This window comes from Danio rerio, chromosome 6 (genome assembly GCF_052040795.2).
Source record: "Danio rerio strain M-AB ecotype USA chromosome 6, GRCz13ab, whole genome shotgun sequence".
Lineage (NCBI taxonomy): Eukaryota > Metazoa > Chordata > Actinopteri > Cypriniformes > Danionidae > Danio > Danio rerio.
Window position 1 is genome coordinate 57,073,938 of NC_141026.1, and position 18,563 is coordinate 57,092,500.

At 34.6% G+C, this 18,563-nt stretch overlaps 3 protein-coding genes across 8 annotated transcripts in view; 2 read left to right on the forward strand and 1 right to left on the reverse strand.

Moving 5' to 3' along the window:
* Nucleotides 1-18,563, reverse strand: part of slc12a5a (solute carrier family 12 member 5a) — a 2,560,186-nt gene that overhangs the window by 1,031,544 nt on the left and 1,510,079 nt on the right. The window lies entirely within an intron of this gene.
* nav1b (neuron navigator 1b) overlaps nucleotides 1-18,563 on the forward strand; it is a 947,042-nt gene that overhangs the window by 272,148 nt on the left and 656,331 nt on the right. The window lies entirely within an intron of this gene.
* The window catches only part of mybphb (myosin binding protein Hb), a 53,323-nt gene that overhangs the window by 34,012 nt on the left and 748 nt on the right, over nucleotides 1-18,563 (forward strand). For 3 of the 6 annotated variants that reach the window (NM_001100137.2, XM_087255001.1, XM_087255002.1), the window contains 3 exon segments: nucleotides 6,164-6,350; nucleotides 12,922-12,976; nucleotides 15,371-15,411. In NM_001100137.2, the coding sequence (NP_001093607.1) occupies nucleotides 6,164-6,350; nucleotides 12,922-12,953 (219 nt within the window). In that variant the 3' untranslated portion in view covers nucleotides 12,954-12,976; nucleotides 15,371-15,411. 6 annotated transcript variants of the gene reach the window in all.

An 18,563-nucleotide genomic window follows, 5' to 3' on the forward strand; every position in this document is an offset into this window, starting at 1 on the left:
TGCAATTTAATGGGTAATGTAATAAATAATATAAATAAATCTCTGTATAATTACTGTATTTACATTACTGTAAGAGTTGGGTTGAGGGTTTGGGTAGACAGACGTTAATAAAATACAATTAATGAGTAGAATAATAAATAATATGAATAATACTTGTTATAACTACTGTATTTACATTACTGTGATGGTAGGGGAGAGGTAGACTTAATAAAATACAATTTAATGGGTAATTTAATCAATAATATGAATAATACTTGGTATAATTACCGTTTTTACATTACTGTGAGGGTTTAGTTTAGGGTTTGGGTAGATGTTGGCATCAATAAAATGCAATTTAATGGGTAGTTTAATAAATAACATGAATAATACATAATTACTATTTTTAGATTACTGTGATGGTTGGGTTTGGGGTTGGGGTAGGGATCAATGTTAATAAAGTAGATTTTAAAGGGTAATTTAATAAATCATATGAATAATATTCTGTATAATTACGGTTTTTACCGTTATTTATATTACTGTAAGAGTTGGGTTGAGGGTTTGGGTAGACATAGACGTTAATAAAATACTATTTAATGAATAGAATAATAAATAATGTAAATAATACCTGGCATAATTACTGTATTTACATTACTGTGATGGTTGCGTTTTGGGTTTGGGTAGGGGTAGACGTAATAAAATACAATTTAATGGGTAATTTAATCAATAATATGAATAATACTTGGTATAATGACTTTTTTTACATTACTGTGAGGGTTTAGTTTAGGGTTTGGGTAGATGTAGACATTAATAAAATACAATTTATTGGGTAGTTTAATAAACAACATGATTAAAACTTGGTATAATTACTATTTTTAGTTTACTGTGATGGTTGTGTTTGGGGTTGGGGTAGGGATCGATGTTAATAAAATACATTTTAAAGAGTACTTTAATAAATAATATGAATAATACTCTGTTTAATTACGGTTTTTACATTACTGTTAGGGTTTGGTTTAGGGCTGATGTAGGGGTAGATGTTAATAAAATACAATTAATGGGTCATTAAATAAATAATATAAATATTTGTCATTGTAATTACTGTATTTAGATTGATGTAAGGCTTTAGGGCTGGCATAGGGGTAGACTTTAATAAAATATTATTTAATTTGTAATTTAATACATACTATAAATAATTCTCATGAACTTCTGGCTGCAGCTATATCTCTTCAGGCAGCAATCATATCAACCTGTGCAAGCAGCAAAAGCACTTGAGCATTAGCTAAAGACTTGAAGTTTTGAAGATTTCAGGTAAAAATAAAAGAAAATTAGAAAGAAAAAAAACTAGATATTGAGGATGAAGAAAAAAAACACAAAAACACTGTAAAATCCAACAGTCAACTTGATTAAATATAATAAGTGTAGTCAACTCATAATTGACTGAAAGTTAATTCTACTCATTTGAAAGAAGTTTTGAAGGTAATGAGTAAATTAAATATCTCATTACTTCAAAGTAAGTGGAGTAGGTTCGCAGTACTCATATAGATTAGTTTTTTAACTCAAATGGTTTGTAGCAATCTGTTTCCTGTTTTCCTTTTTTTGAGTACTGTTTTACAGTACTCAGTTGGTTTGAGTTCTCTTCATTTATTGGGTTTTACTGTCCTCAAATTGCTTCGTTTACTCAAATAGATTAAGTTTACAGCACTCATTAGGGTTAGTTTTTGAACTTAAAGGGCCCTATCATACACCCAGCGCAGTGTGGGGCGGCGCAATAGTCTTTTGGTAGTTTCAGCTTGGCGCAAGAGTCGTTTTGAGGCGTTGTGTTACGCTGTTTAAATAGCAAATGCATTAGCGCTCATTTTTGCGCCCATAGGCGTTCTGGTCTAAAAAGAAAGGCGTTCTGAGGCAGACCGCTGACGCGTTGCTATTTTGAGAAACTATAATAGATTTTTCATTAGACCAAAACTAACCCGGTCTAAACTCCGGCGCAGAGTTGCACCTCGCTTACACACTGCTTAATACGCAGAAGAGAGCAATAGGCAAATATCTTTACATATGAAAAAAATTAAATATTAGGGATATAATAAGAATAGATATAGGATATAAATATAAAGGATTAAAATATTACAAAACATATTATTTTCTAGCCTACATAAATATAAAAAATCACTGCTTTTATGTCTTCTTCATCTCGGGAGGCTTTTTCAGTTCTTTCATAACAATTTGCTTTTGTATAATGTTATTATTATTAGCAGTATTTTTTTATTGTATCCATATTTATATTTGTTTTATTAAAAACAAGCTTAGATTTGCCCACCTGTCAGGTTTTAGACCATATGGGGCACAGCATGTGTTTTAGGATATAACTCAGGTTTTTGAGCACACTTGGTCATTATTGTTCATTTATTCGTTTGCTGGAAATTAGAACTGAATTTAGAAATAGTTTTGAAACGAATATTTGCGCTCAACAAACAAAAGTATTTATTTATAGACTAATTGATGTCTGTGCGTAAAGGTTTCCCTATCCAAGAGCGAATGTGAAAGTAGTTCCATTACCTCTCATTCTCACGCAGTAGATGCTCTGTTTAACAGTTTTCTGTTAAAAAACTGTTAACTGTTTACTGTTTGCTAGTGAAATGCGCATTTACTCTAATTGACTCTAATTGGTTTATTCTCAAAACACACCTATAACTCAAGAAAATAAACTCAACCCTTTTAGACCCCGCGCCACGGCGCAAGGCAGATTTCCCGTCCTTAAATTAGCAAAAACGCGTCCTCACATGCCCTGAAAGCGTTTGCGCCCTGCGTTTTGCGCTCTGCACATGGACCGTCAGAGCCCAAAAAGTCTGTTGAAATTGGTTTCCTCAAATGCTTTGAGTTGCCTTAACTTTTTGGGTTTTACAGTGTACTATTAATGTTTATTTCTGTATAACCTCCTCCAGGTCTAACTGTTAAAACCATTTAATCATAATGAACCAACAAGCCTCATGCTAGTATTAAATAAATGCAGATATGGTGCTGATATTATGTGCATGAATCAATCCATCAAGAGCTGTTGACCAGTCTGGATTTGAGCGAGCGAGCAGTGAAGTGTAGGAATCCAGCACTAGCATACCAGCACAGATAGTGCAACTCCTAGTGGGAAAGATAACTAGACGAGGGACAGCGTGAGCGGGATAAGTGGGATTCCTGCATCACTATGAAGGGATGAGCTTCCAAACACTGATATGCGGAGGCCATGACAGTGAAAGTGTGCATAGCAAAGATCAGCATCCAAACTTAACACTCACCAAGGGCCAAATGCAAATAAAAATGGCTATAGTGAGTGAATAGAACACCTAGTGGCAATACGATGTTGTGTTCATGAAAGTACAGCACTTTACATTACTATTAAACTACTTGATGGGATTTTGGAATTGTTTTGCATACATACTTAATCTAATGAAATGAGTTGAGTTTACTTAAAATTGACTGAAAGTTAATTCTACTCAATTGAAGAGTTTTGAACTCAGTGTTAAAGGTGATGAGTTAATTAAATACCTCATTACTTCAACCTAAATAGGTTCAAAGTACTCATTTAGATTAGTTTATTAACTCAAATGGTTACTGAAAAAAATTATTCAGAGCGGATTCCTTGCATTTACTCAATTTTGTTACGTTAAGTGGTTGTAAACAATTTATTTGTGTTGAATTTAAACAAACAAATTAAGCTGAACATGATTAAACTTAATTTGTTTGTTTAAATTCCACACAAATAAATTGTTTGCATCAGTTCTGCATGCAACACTTTTTTTCAGTGATAGCAGTCGTTTCCTCAAACGGTTTAAGTTGCCTTAACTTATTGGGTTTTACAGTACTCAGTTGGTTTGAGTTCACTTCATTTATTGGGTTTTACTGTCCTCAAATTGCTTCATTTACTCAAATAGATTAAGCTCACAGTACTCATTAGGATTAGTTGGTAACTCTTTACAATAAGGTTCATTAGTTAATGCATTTACTAACATGAACTAATCATGAACAACACATGTTCAGCATTTATTAATCATTATTGAACATTTACTAATGCATTATTAACTTCCAAGTCCATGCTTGTTAACATTAGTTAATGCACCATGAGTTAACATGAACTAGCAATGAACTACTGTATTTTCATTAACTAACGTTAACTAACATGAACAAATACAGTAGTAGATGTATTGTTCATTGTTTGTTCATGTTAGTAAATGCATTAATTAGCATTAACTAATGAACCTTTTTGTAAAGTGTGATCGATTAGTTTTTGAACTTAAATGGTTTGTTGCAATCGGTTTCCTCAAATGGTTTGAGTTACCTTAACTTTTTTGGGTTTTACAGTTGTTACGTGTTTTAGTGGGATGCTGTAATGTTTAGGTGAGACAGATGTATTTACATTTACATTTAGTCATTTAGCAGAGGCTTTTATCTAAAGCGACTTACAAATGAGGACAAGAAAGCAATTTACATAACTATAAGAGCAACAATGAATAAGTGCTATAGGCAAGTTTCAGGTATGTAAAGAAAGTGTAAGAAGCAAAACATTAGTGTTTTTTTTTTTAGTTAGTAGAGGAGTCAGAGAGGGAATTGCATATTAGTAAGGGAAGTGGAGACTAAATAGTTGAGTTTTTAGTCGTTTCTTGAAGACAGCGAGTGACTCTGCCGTTCTGATGCAGTTAGGGAGTTTATTCCACCAACTGGGCAGATTGAATGCGAGAGTTCGGGAAAGTGATTTCTTCCCTCTTTGGGATGGAACCACGAGGCGAAGTTCATTCACAGAACGCAAGTATCTGGAGGGCACATAGATCTGCAGAAGTGAGAGCAGATAAGAAGAGGCGCAGCCAGAAATCGCTTTGTAAGCAAACATCAGAGCTTTGAATTTGATGCGAGCAGCAACTGGCAGCCAGTGCAAACGGATGAGCAGCGGAGTGACATGTGCTCTTTTAGGTAAAGACCACTCGTGCTGCTGCGTTCTGGAGCATCTGAAGAGGTTTGATAGAGCTAGCTAAGAGCCCGGCTAGTAGAGAATTGCAATAGTCCAGTCTGGAGAGAACAAGAGCTTGAACAAGGAGTTGAGCTGCATGTTCAGATAGCAGATAGGTGTAATGTTGAGGCAGGAATCAATTCTCTATTTAAGCTTTTTACTCAATAGTTGAAGCAATTATTATGTAACAGTAATAAATGGAAAAAGAAACAAACATTTACAATTATCTTTGAACAAAAACTATGAGTGTAAGCCAAATCAAAGAAATTAGCAAAACAAAACAATCCTTAAATCTAAAGTCTAAACTAGGCGTCAAAAAGAAAAACGAAATAAAAACCGAGATCTTCAGTGTACACGACACCCAAATTAAACTAATTAAGCTACAAAACTCAAAACACTCAAACTAATCTAACAAAACGTCAATCTAATCTAAAACAAACCGGATAAGATGGTCAAAGCTTAGATTAGAATCACACAACAACCATCACATTATGTTACTTAAAATGCACCTAGGTTACCTTTTTTTTCAGATTTATTATGAATCATTTGCGTCTCCAGAATGTGTCTGTAAAGTTGCAGCTCAAAACATTCATTAGATTTTTTTATTATACCTTTTATACATTATATGTTTTATACATTTTTGCACGGTTTTGCTGTTCTGCACTTTTCTGGCTAGTCCTCCCCACCCACCGTTTCGACGTGCCTTTCTGCGTGCCTTAATCTCCTCCCTCGGCTGCAACACCACAGTCATATAATATGCTGTTGAGTTTGTAAGTTCATAAGTAGATAGTGCATGAGTGCATAGTGTGACATTTGAGATGCAGCTAATGAATGTGTTTTTTGAACTTGCGAGCATATCAGCCTGTTGTTGGAGACCCCCTAAACAAAATATTGACCTTTTTTAAAAGCATAATAGGGCCTCTTTAACAGCATTTTAAAATACAAATACTAATAAATGCAACTTTAAAGAGAGACTTTCCAAAAACACAACACCATTTCAAATGTTTGACAGCTAGTACATGTAGGAAATTTAGCCACTTAAAACACAAACACATTTTCAGTTCACTTCCCACGTGGCGCTGTGGATAAAAATGCATTTTTGAATCACACTGTTGATCATTGTGAGAAATGGCTCGTTCCTAACATCTTCCTCCATGTGTGGCACGTAACATAATTGTTCTGCTTTGTTTGCAGCCCAAGATCGAGTGGTTGAAGAATCAGATGATTATTGGTGACGACCCCAAGTTCAGGCAGATCAACAACCAGGGCATCTGCTCTCTAGAGATCCGCAAACCTGGCAACTTTGACGGCGGCGTCTACAGCTGCAGGGCCAAGAATGAGCACGGAGAGGCTGTGGTCACCTGTAAACTGGAGGTCAAACGTAAGTACATGTACATTAATGACTTCTGCTTTTGGCCTTTTTGAAGTATTTCTGCTCATCATGAGTACAGAATCATTAGCCCTCCCGTTCAATTATGTTTTATATAATCTTTCCCCAATTTCTGTTTGATGGAAAGAAAAATTTTTCAACACATTTCTAAACATTATAGTTTGTTCTTTTGATAATTGAAAAGAAATGCTTAAGGTGGCTAATAGTATTTGTATTGACCTTAAAATGTAAAAACAGTTTGTTCCAGCCAAGATAAATCAAGTAAGGCTTTCATTCATTCATTCATTCATTCATTTTTTTTTCAGCTTAGTAACCTTTATTAATCAGGGGTTGCCACAGCAGAATAAACCGCCAACTTATCCAGCATATGTTTTACACAGTGGATGCCCTTCCAGCTGCAACCCATCACTAGGAAACACCCATACACTCTCACATTCACACACACACAATACGGAAAATTTAGCCTACCCAATTCACCTATAGCGCATATCTTTGGACTTGTGGGCGAAACCAGAGCACCCAGAGGAAACCCATGCAAACACGAGAGAACATGCTAACTCCACACAGAGATGCCAACTGACCCAGTTGAGGCTCGAACCAGCGACCATTTTTACTCTCAACTGAACTGTATGTGATAGTTTTGATCTTGATTGACAGCTCTACTCACCAATGGTCAGTAATAACATTATTTGGTTGCACTTAATTTTAAGATGTCCTTGTTACAGGGTTAATATTAATTAAACTACAGGGTAATATTAATTAACTGCATTATTTGATTTGGGTAAGGCTGAGGTCGGATAGGGTTGATACAAACAGGTTTGAGTTTCTGTGTTCTGTTGAACACAAAGGAAGGTATACTCTAAACAAACTGCGTTAATTATTATATTATATTTTAACTAAATTCTGGGTGTAATATAGACTAACAGTGGGTAGCACAATCGCCTCATAGCAAGAAAGTTGTAGGATCAAGTCCCAGCTGGGTCAGTAGGCATTTCGATGTGGAGTTTGCTTGTTCTCCCTGTCTAAGCGTAGGTTTCCTCTGGGTGCTCCAGTTTCCACCACAGTCCAAAGACATGTGGTATAGGTGAAATAAATGAACTAAATTGACCGTAGTGTGTGAGTCTTTGCAAAAGTGTGTGGGTGTTTCCAAGTGTTGGGTTGCGGCTGGAAGGGCATCCGCTGCGTAAAACATTTGCCGGATGAGTTGTTCATTCTGTTGTGCCGACCTCTGTTTAATAAAGCGACTAAGCCGAAAAGAAAATGAATGAATAAATAAATTAAACCAAATTTAACCCAATCCATGAGTTAGTCCATATTTTACCCAATTTGGGTTTAAATTACCCAGCATGTCTTGGGGTGTATTTTAAACTGGTGGCTATTGACTTCCATTGCAATTTTCCCCCTACTATGGATGTCAATGGTTCAAAATATCTTCTTTTGTGTTCAACAGAAGAAAGAAACTCAAACATGTAGGAAAACGCAAACAATTCAAATATAGTATGTGTTAGTAAATGCAAGGCTGTTGATGAAATCTAGGCATAAGACTGTATGACAACGCTTCAGATGACTGTTCTAGAGCCTACAGCTGATCAATCTGTCAGATTCTGGAGTGAATTACAGCTCTAAAGAAAAATGTAAATGATAAATGATCTTAAATAAAACAAATACATTTATAGAGATGGTATATAAGTATATAATTTCACTCACTTGGAAAACTGAAGGCAACTTGAATGGTTTGAGAGCACAATTAAGTGCACACAACATTCAATTCAATTCAATTCAGCTTTATTTGTATAGCGCTTTTACAATGTAGATTGTGTCAAAGCAGCTTCACATAAATGGTCATAGTAGCTGGAACAGTGTGGTTCAGTAACTGGAACAGTGTGGTTCAGGTTTTAGTGTTTAAGTTCAGTTCAGTTCAGTTTAGCTCAGTTCAGTGTGATTTAATCATTACTGAGAGTTCAAACACTGAAGAGCCAATTCATCGATGCGTGGCTCTACCAATCCTGAACCATGCGAGGCAGTGGCGACAGCGGAGAGGGAAAAAAAACTTCACCTGATGGGAGTGAAGAAAAAAAAAACCTTGAGAGAACCAGACTCAGTTGGGCACGACCATTTTAATTTCTCCGCTGGCCAAAAGTCTTGTGCAGAACTTCATTCGTCGTGGTTTAGGCTGAAAGATGGCCTCAGCGAAGACTCGTCTGTCCCTGGAGCGTCGCTGGAATCAGACTCATGTTCTCCACTCCCCAACATGCCATATCATCTGATAATTGGAGGAATTAATTCCAAAAGTCAAATGACTGTGTGAAGCCACATAAAACAAATCAAAAATATGTTGAATATGCCGAGTTCAGCAGCTAATCAGCCGGAATCAGCTGAGGTGATGAGACAGCCAGCGGCGAGACCAAGCTGCCACTCAAGTAGCCAGACTTAATATAACTTAATAAAAACGAAATGGATGAGTTATAAAAAAATTCACCCTCCTCACAGTTGTCATGAAGGGTGATATTAACTATATACACCAATGCCATCTTTTGCTGTAAACATGTTTTTATCAGCTGTAAAATTGGCCAATTTAGCATTGCAGTCAGAGAACATCTGCATTTCCTGGAGCCAGCCAGTTACAGATTTACTTCCGTATTGGCTTCACGAGGGAGAGCGGGAGGTTTCCGCTTGGTCAGAACCCAACGTCAGACCGACATCAGTGTTTTTAGACTAGTTTTTGGTCACTTTGCAATGCACCCTAATATCAACCAAATATCAACGTCTAATGATGTTACAGCTTGACGTTGTGTGGACGTTACCACTATGATGTCTATCAGACATTGGATTTTGGTTGCCATACCTCATGAATAAATGTCAGTATTTGACGTCAATATGAGGATGGTTTAAGATGTTGGCTTAACAATGGATTTTGGTCACAACACAACCTAAAATCAAACAAATATCAATGTCATTTGATGTCGTTATTAGACATCAAAATAAAATTGTCCTTAAACACTGGTTAGTAATTGAATTTTGGTCACCTGACATCAAATGAATCTAACTGAATATTTCACATCTTTTGACTTTGTGTGCCTGCTGGGATTCCTTTAACAATCAGTCCAGGTGACTTTTAAGCTTTGACTTTTGCATTTCTGAAAATAATGAAATCGTTATGCTGGAATGAGTGTCGAATCATAAAACATTGTTGACATAAATGTCATGCGGTTTATATTTAGCAAGATAAATATGTTAAATGTTGATCCTGTCAGATGATCTCCGGTGTGTTATAAACAGGCTTGTATGATTGGGATCCTTTCTACGCCAAGTCATCAAATGAAGCGTCAGTTTATGGACGTCTAATATGAGCGTAATCCAAGCTAAGCTGCGTTTATACAAATGCCTGACCCGATCTGTGTCTGCTCTTATGCTCGTCGAGTTATCACTCCTCACGTGCTCTTACCGTCGGATCTATTTATTGCTATTGTAAAATGTTCTACGACCTTTTGAAAGTTGAGAAGATGAGCGATGACTCCTTGCATACATGAAAATAGAAAATAGTATAGTTATTGACCAACGTGGTCATGTCATTGGCCCATGAACATTTCCTGCTTGTTATCAAACTGTTTCATAACTGTAACAAGAGGCGATTTAACCATATCTTTATGTTAAAACGGCTATCATAACATTATTCATTAATATGTGGCTCTTTTTGTGTTCTTAGAAGCTCTAGAAATCAAAAATGTAAAACTGGAAATAAGATGGGAATATTGTTTTTGTTTACATTCCAAAAAATGGTCTATTAAATGCTAATGTTTTTATATACACTTGCTGAAAAATCCAGCTTAAACCAGCCTAGGATGGTTGGCTGGTTTTAGCTGGTCGACCAGCCTGATTTTAGAAGGGTTTTGGCCATTTCCAGCCTGGTCTTTGCTGGTCAGGCTGGGAGATGACCAGCTGAAACCAGTTTAACCACCCCAGCCAGACTGGGGGCCCAGCCAAAACCAGCTATGTCCTATGTCAAGTCAAATTCGTTTTAGCTGGTCATTTTACAGCCTGACCAGCTAAGACCAGGCTGGATTGGGCTGGAAACCAGCCTGGAAATGGCCAAAAACCCTCTACAACCAGGTTAGTTGACCAGCTAAAACCAGCCAAGCAGCTGTAAATACTAATATATTAGTAGTATTTACAGTATATGTTGTAGTTTTAACAACTCTTTATAGTGAACTAATAAACTGTAATAAATAGCTTGTTATAATTTATTATAATTTAGTTTTACTACAGTAAACTGTGGTGCATTGTAGTATTAATTATCCATAGTTCCCGAAAACTACAGTCAAAGAGCTTAGATTTACTAAGAGGCGACTCTCAATAGAACATTCCATTGCAACAGCAGCGGCCAGCGATTCCGCTATTATGTAAGGAAAGCGATCTGTCGTCCATTGGATCTTATTGCTGTCGCGATGGCAAGCAGCTGCTTTGTTTTTTATTCACTCATTTACAAAACGCATCAAAGCTGAAGGCGACACAGTGGCGCAGTAGGTAGTGCTGTTGCCTCACAGCAAGAAGGTCGCTGGGTCGCTGGTTCGAGCCTCGGCTCAGTTGGTGTTTCTGTGTGGAGTTTGCATGTTCTCCCTGTGTGGGTTTCCTCTGGACATGCGGTAGTCCAAAGACATGCGGTACAGGTGAATTGGGTTGGCTAAATTGTCCGTAGTGTATGAGTGTGTGTGTGTGTGTGTGTGTGTGTGTGTGTGTGTGTGTGTGTGTGTGTGTGTGTGTGTGTGTGTGTGTGTGTGTGTGTGTGTGTGTGTGTGTGTGTGTGTGTGTGTGTGTGGATGTTTCCCAGAGATGGAAGGGCATCCGCTGCGTAAAAACGTGCTGGATAAGTTGGCGGTTCATTCCGCTGTGGCGACCCCGGATTAATAAAGGGACTAAGCCGACAAGAAAATTAATAAATCAATGAATCAAAGCTAAAATACAACCTGAAAGTCGACAATTCAACACTTACAATCATAGACTGGTGGATTATCAGCACTTTTAATAGTTAATTTTACAGACCTAATGTTAACCATATATTAACCATATTTGTTTTTTTGAAACTGTCACTTTTAGGTGAAATTACTTTAAATGACTTTAATTTAATAGCTTATGCACTGGCATAATACATATTAATACTGACATGTTAAATCAAATAAACATGACTTTCAGAATGAGATGTTGATAACTGATTAACAGTTATTTTAGTTGGAGTATTATATTATAATAGTGCAAAGTATGTTTTCCAGTGTTGTCTATTAGAAAAATAAAATAAAGTTTTTATTTAAAAAGCCACTTTTTCCAAATTAATTTATTTATTATAAATATTTTTTATACATGATTTTAAATTCTGCCATTAAAATCATGGAGGCCACAAACTAGAGATCTGCGTGGGATTACATTTTGAATCCCGCTCCTGCCAGGTTTTAGTCCGAACCCATGCCGCTTATATTCAGCATTTGTTGTCCCGCTGCCCGATCCGAGAGGGGGAGGCAAACAGAACCAAAAACTAACCAGCTATAGCTACAGAGTCCAGACAGCCTATAACAAGTTGTCTGTATAAACACACACACACATACACACACAGCACCAAGCAAGTGACACACAGACAGCATCATGCTCTCTCATTCACACACACACACACATAGACAGCACCAAGCTCCCTCTCTCATTCACATACACACACACACACACACATAGACAGCAACAAACAAGCTAAACACAGCATCACGCTCTCTCATTCACACACATACATATATACATACATACGCTCGCTCGCTCGGGAGTCGGGAGCGATATTGTTAGACCGCCCGCTACCGTTGAAACTACACCAGTTACCGACCGCTTCCATGCTTTTTTGGGAAATTTATTCCCACGCCGCAAGAATACTGGTCGGGTCCCACGGCTCCCGCAGATGTACCGCAGACCTCTACCACAAACTACCAGATAATATAGTTTTTGTTGTGTAAACTCATTTTTGCTTCACCCTAATTTGAGAAAAAACAAAGAAAAGTTATTAAATAATTTTGTTAATCTTACTTTTATGTTATATGTGAAACAGATATTTTAAATATCAGATGTATTAAACTTAGTCTTGTCAACATTTTGGAAATTGTCTGTTTTCATTGGGAAATTGGTTTAAAATTTGACTTTTCTAAAGATGTATACTCATTTTAGCTCATATTTGACTCAATGTTTTATCTGTGCTGTTGTTCTATTGGAATTTTTATTCCAAAATGGCCACCACGTGACACTAGCGGCATCTAGTGGCTGCTTCTCAAATAGCAACAGAGTGTCGCCTGGATGATTTGTTTATATTACTGTAGTTGTTGTTGTGTTACTGTCGCAACTATTGAATCACTCCAACCGATTCATTCAAGTACATTACTATAGAATGATTCAAACACAACATACAGTAGTACTTACTGTACTATAAATTACTATGGCATTTTTATAGAACTCTCACATTCCTGTTTGTTTGGCTGCAAAAAATGGTTTCGAAAGCTTGTGTATTGAAGCGTGTTCTGGTTTTCTTTGTCAACAGAGCCTGTGATTGCTGATGCTGATAAGAAATAAGTTGGACACCCACATTCATGCAGGTCAGTCTCTATTTATAGATGTGTTCTGAGGTGTAAAGCACCACAGTATTGCAGCACTCCAACACCATTCCACACGTTGACAGAAACGAATGCTTTTATTCATCAAGGACACTTTAAAGTGATCAAAAACGATTTCAAGGATTCAGTTTTAAAAAGAAATGCAGTTTTTGTTAAGCAAGGAATGCTGCATCAGTAATGTGATGCGCTTCATAATATATTATTATTATTCGAGATCAACATCGTTGTTTTCACTGCCTTGGTGAGCATAAAAACATCATAAAATTTATACAATTTGCTGTTACTTTAAATGAATTATTTAATTCAATTTAATCCATCTTTATTGTATAGCGCTTTTCACAATAATTATTGTTTCAAAGTAGCTTTACAAAAGGTGCACATTATTGCATTGCGATCAAAATCATAAAAGTTAAGGTTATAACTTGACTATTTTTTATTCATGTTTTGATTTTTGATTTTCCCCCATTTATTTATGCTTTTAAATTAAGGGACCTTGATCTTTCTTCCAACTGTCTAACCTTAAAAAGTAAAAAAAAAAAAAAAAAAAAAAACAGCAGGCACAAGATGTCAACTTGACGTCAGATTGACGTGCAATAAATGACAGCAGAAAAGAGAGTAAAATTAATGTGTGCAATGAAATTGTGGTAGCTGCATAATAGGACAATTGTTTATTTTTTGCAATCCAAAATATTTTATTATCATTGACATAAGTTTTTTAATTAAACATGTTTTTATTTGAAATCTTTTATTTTTTTAATACTACATACTTAATTTTTTTTTTAAAACGAGGTATTTTTGATTGAATAATAAAGGAACAAATCTAACTCTATACGTGGGGACATTGCATTTTGCTTGGAAATGAAAATCAGGTTAATGTCAGAACCCGTCTGGCTGATGTCAATGTCCAACATCCAACCTAAAATCAACCAAATATCAACGTCTAAAGGGCTCCTTTTTCAAATGATACATTTTCATATGACTGAGCTCGTATGAAATAGCTACTAAACTGACAAAACATAAAATAGTTACATTTCCTCAGTGTGCAGGGCTTCCCACAGGTTTGAAATATACTTGCAGGGGTAGCCGGATTGAAATGCCCCTTTTTCCCACAGCAAATAAATGGTCAACTACATGCGACAAACAAAAAATAATGTGATTTTTAACTTGACTTTTATTCATTATGACAATTTTATACACCTTTTCTTTTCAGTGGGTTAAAGTTATTTTTAAAAGGCTGTTGAAGTAATTGAAATACACTATTTCTCTTACTTTTATGCCATTTAGGAGCCATGTGCACCCACTGAGAGATAAAGGATGCTCTCTCTCTCTCTCTCTCTCTCTCTCTCTCTCTCTCTCTTTCTCTCTCTCTCTCTCTCTCTCAATTCAATTCAATAATTGCTTTATTGGCATGACAATTGTTACAAATGTATTACCAAAGCAGTTATAAAGTTTACATAAAAAGCAACATACATATATAATAAAAAAACGGTACACACAGTAAATAGTAGTAGCAAAAAAAAAGATGCTATTTATACATAATAATTAAATAAAATATCAACAATACATCATATTATTCAATATCTCTATCTATCTTCAATATCTTAATTCTCTCTCTCTCTCTCTTTCTCTCTCTCTCTCTCTCTCAAGTTGCTTTATTGGAATGACATTTACAGTATTGTCAAAGCATTTTAGATATGCATAAAGGATGTAATATGTTAACATCATTAAATTAATATAATACACAGCAAATGAGAAATAAAGTAAAGTCTGTGTGTGGGAAGTGAGGTCTTTCTCTCTGAGATGGCTGTCAAACTGACACTGATACAGGCTTCTGAGTCGGATGAAATTAACAGTTTGCTATTGCGCAATCCAGTGGACACAATTGGAACAGCAGTATATTTATTGAAAAATTGCAGCTCACAGAATCCTCTCGTGGGCTGCATTAAATAACTTGCGGGCCGTACCTTTGACATCCCTGCCTTAGACGCTGGCTAGACATTGAATTTTGAGTTGAGAATGTGCACCATTTGAAAGGTTTTGCATTTGGAGAGCCAAAATATATCGGCCTGTCCATCTATTTGGGTCCTTGACAAGACATCTGTCTTCCCGCTAGAGGCCTGACCTTACATGGCGGACACTAAACTGGGAGATCACTCCTCTGCGGGACGCGTCTGACCGGCGATTCCTCATAAATTAAACTCCTAACGACTCTATACGTGTAGCCTAAATTACCTCCTCCTGACTCTGCATGCTGAGCCCTCAGACGTCCGTCCTGAAAACACACTGTAAAGCTGAGTTTGTGTTGCTGCAAGTGTTTGCACTATTTCAGGCCTCCTCACACCTGTTCCTTGTTCTTCCTCTCTGCATGCTCTTTAGTCCTAAATAAGGAGCAGAAACATGTGGGATCCTCGCAAAAGGTGAGAAAATCTTGTGTTCCTGTGCTGACGTCAGTTCTGATAGGCTGGAATAACATAGCTGGTGTGCATGCAGCAGTGTGTGCTTATCAGTCGAGCTCTGTGTTAACGCAACTGCTTGACTACAGTACTTGCTGGAAGAATGGGTTATTCTAATTGTTTTGCTTTTTATTTACGGACATATTCATTTAACAATTGAAGAGTTCAGATTTACAAACCTCCAAGTGCTGTCTGAAATTTCCATCGAAAATGAGCATTACTCTCAGCCTCCTTTATTTATGTTGAGTTATGTCACTTTCAAATCAATGAAAAGCACTTATTCTTTGCCATAAAAGTGAAATGACTGAACATACACACTGGAGGCTGACAAAAATGCTCATTTTAGAAGAAAATTTCAGACGGCATTTAGAGGTTTTTGCATCTGAACTCTTCAATTGTATTATTTGTGTCTTGTCTCTACCATCGTAAAAATGTAAACGCTTATTGTTATTACGATTGTTATTAAAAGGATTTTTTTAATAGCAATAATAATAGTTATTGGTTATTGTTGTTATTGTTATTATCATTATTATTACTTATAGCAAGAAAATAATAATAAAAAAAAAATAATAAGTTATAAATAAATAATAAAAATTATTATTATTATTATTTCTTTTATTATTATTATTATTATTATTATTATTTGATTGTTATTGTTTATAATAATTATTTGTAAATTTGTCCTACTTTCCTAAAATATCAATTATTATTATTTTTTATCATTATTATTATTATTATCAATATTATTACTAATTATTATTATTATTATTATTATTATTATTATTTATTTATTATCATAATTATTATTAGATTTTTATTGTTTATGATAATTTTTGGTTATTTTGTCCAAGTTTATTACCATAAAAATATTTATTATTATTGTTGTTGTTGTTATTAATAATAATAATAATTATTATTATTATTGTTATTATTATTATTATTATTAATATTATTATTATTATTATTATTATTATTATTATTATTATTATTATTATTATTATTATTATTATTCATTCATTCATTCATTCATTTTCCTGTCAGCTTAGTCCCTTTATTAATCCGGGGTTGCCACAGTGGAATGAACCACCAACTTATCCGGCAAGTTTTTACGCAGCAGATGCCCTTCCATCTGCAACCCATCTCTGGGAAACATCCACACACACACACTCATACCCTACTGACAATTTAGCCTACCCAATTCACCTGTACAGCATGTCTTTGGACTGTGGGGAAAATCATTTATATTTTCTTATATAAATTTATTACCATAAAAATATAAATTATTATTAATATTTATTATTATTATTATTATTATTATTATTATTGTTGTTGTTGTTGTTGTTGTTGTTGTTGTTGTTGTTGTTGTTGTTGTTGTTGTTATTATTATTATCATTATTATTCCTTGTATTATTATTTGATTTTTATTGTTAATAATTATTTGTAATTTTGTCCCCCTTTATTACCGTTATCAATTATTATTATTATTTATTATAATTATTATTACTAATAGTAAAAAGTAATAATAATAATTATTATTAGTATGATTATTGGTGCTTATTATTGACACTAGCTGGTTCACTTCACTGTGGCGACCCCTGATGAATACAGAGACTAAGCTAAAGGAAAACTAATGAATTATTGATACTATTATTTGTAATATAAAATAATAATAATAATAATAATAATAATAATAATAATAATACAAACATTCATAGATTGGTATTTATTATAATTATTATTATTATTAATATTAGATTTTTATTGTTTATAAAAATTATTTGTAATCTTGTTTATCATCATAAACATGCCAATAACTATTATTAATATTATTATTATTAATTATTATTATTATTATTATCAACAACAACAACGACAATAATAATAATAATAATAATAATAATAATGATGATGATAAATACCAATTCTTATTTTAATAATGATGATAATAATAATAATAATAATAATAATAACAAATTTATATTTTCTGACAAATTATATAAGAAATTACAAAGCGACTTCAAGTGAAACATTAATTTATGCAACTTTTTATTTTTTAGTTTCAGTTATAATAGCTAACTAAAACTAAAACTGTTAAAAACCATTATTAAAATGAAATATATCTCCATACCCCCTTACATTTTTGTAAGATAAAGTATTAATAAAACTGTTTAATAAATAAAAAAATTACAATTTTATAAATGATTTAATATAATAAATTAAAATAAATATAAAAAATACATCACAATTACTATTTAACTAAAATAAAAATAAATGAAAAATTAAAGACTGCTAATCTAAAACTAACTTGTATAACTCAGTTTTACTAAAATAACACTGCATTGATTTTTCAATTTTACCATTAAGAGTATAAATAATGAATAATGTATTACTAATATTATTATTATAAGTATTAATCACACATTTCTTTTAAATTTGACATATATCAGAATAATTCATTTACCAATTTAATGGCTTAAAGCAGGGGTGACCAACCCTGTTCCTGCAGATTTCAGTGGCTACCCATATCAAACACACCTGCCTGTAATTATCAAGTGTTGTTCAGGTCTAAATTAATTGATTTAGGTGTGTTTGTTCAAAGTTGGAGCTGAAATCTGCAGGAAGGTAAATCTCCTAGGATAGGGTTGAACACCCCTGGCTTTAATCACAGATGTTAAATTCAGTTCCTGGGCGGCCGCAACTCTGCACAGTTTAGTTCCAACTCTTATTAAACACACCTGATCAAACTAATCGAGTCCTTCAGGCTTGTTTAAAAACTAAAGCAGGGCTGGAATTAAACTGCAGAGCTGCGGCCCTCCAGAAAGAAGTTTGACACTCCTGCATTATAACAATTGGTTTGACTGAGTTACTTTTCAGCTATTTTCCCATGGTTGTCCAAACTTGGTCCTGGAGGGCCGGTTTTCTGCATAGTTTACCTCCAACTTCCTCCAACACACCTGCCTGGAAGTCTAGTATACCTAGAAAGAGCTTGATTAGCTGGTTCAGGTGTGTTTAATTGGGGTTGGAGCTGAAATATGCAGGACACCGGCCCACCAGGACTGAGTTTGGACACCCCTGTATAATAACATCTGTATACTGTTTAGATCAGGGGTGTCCAA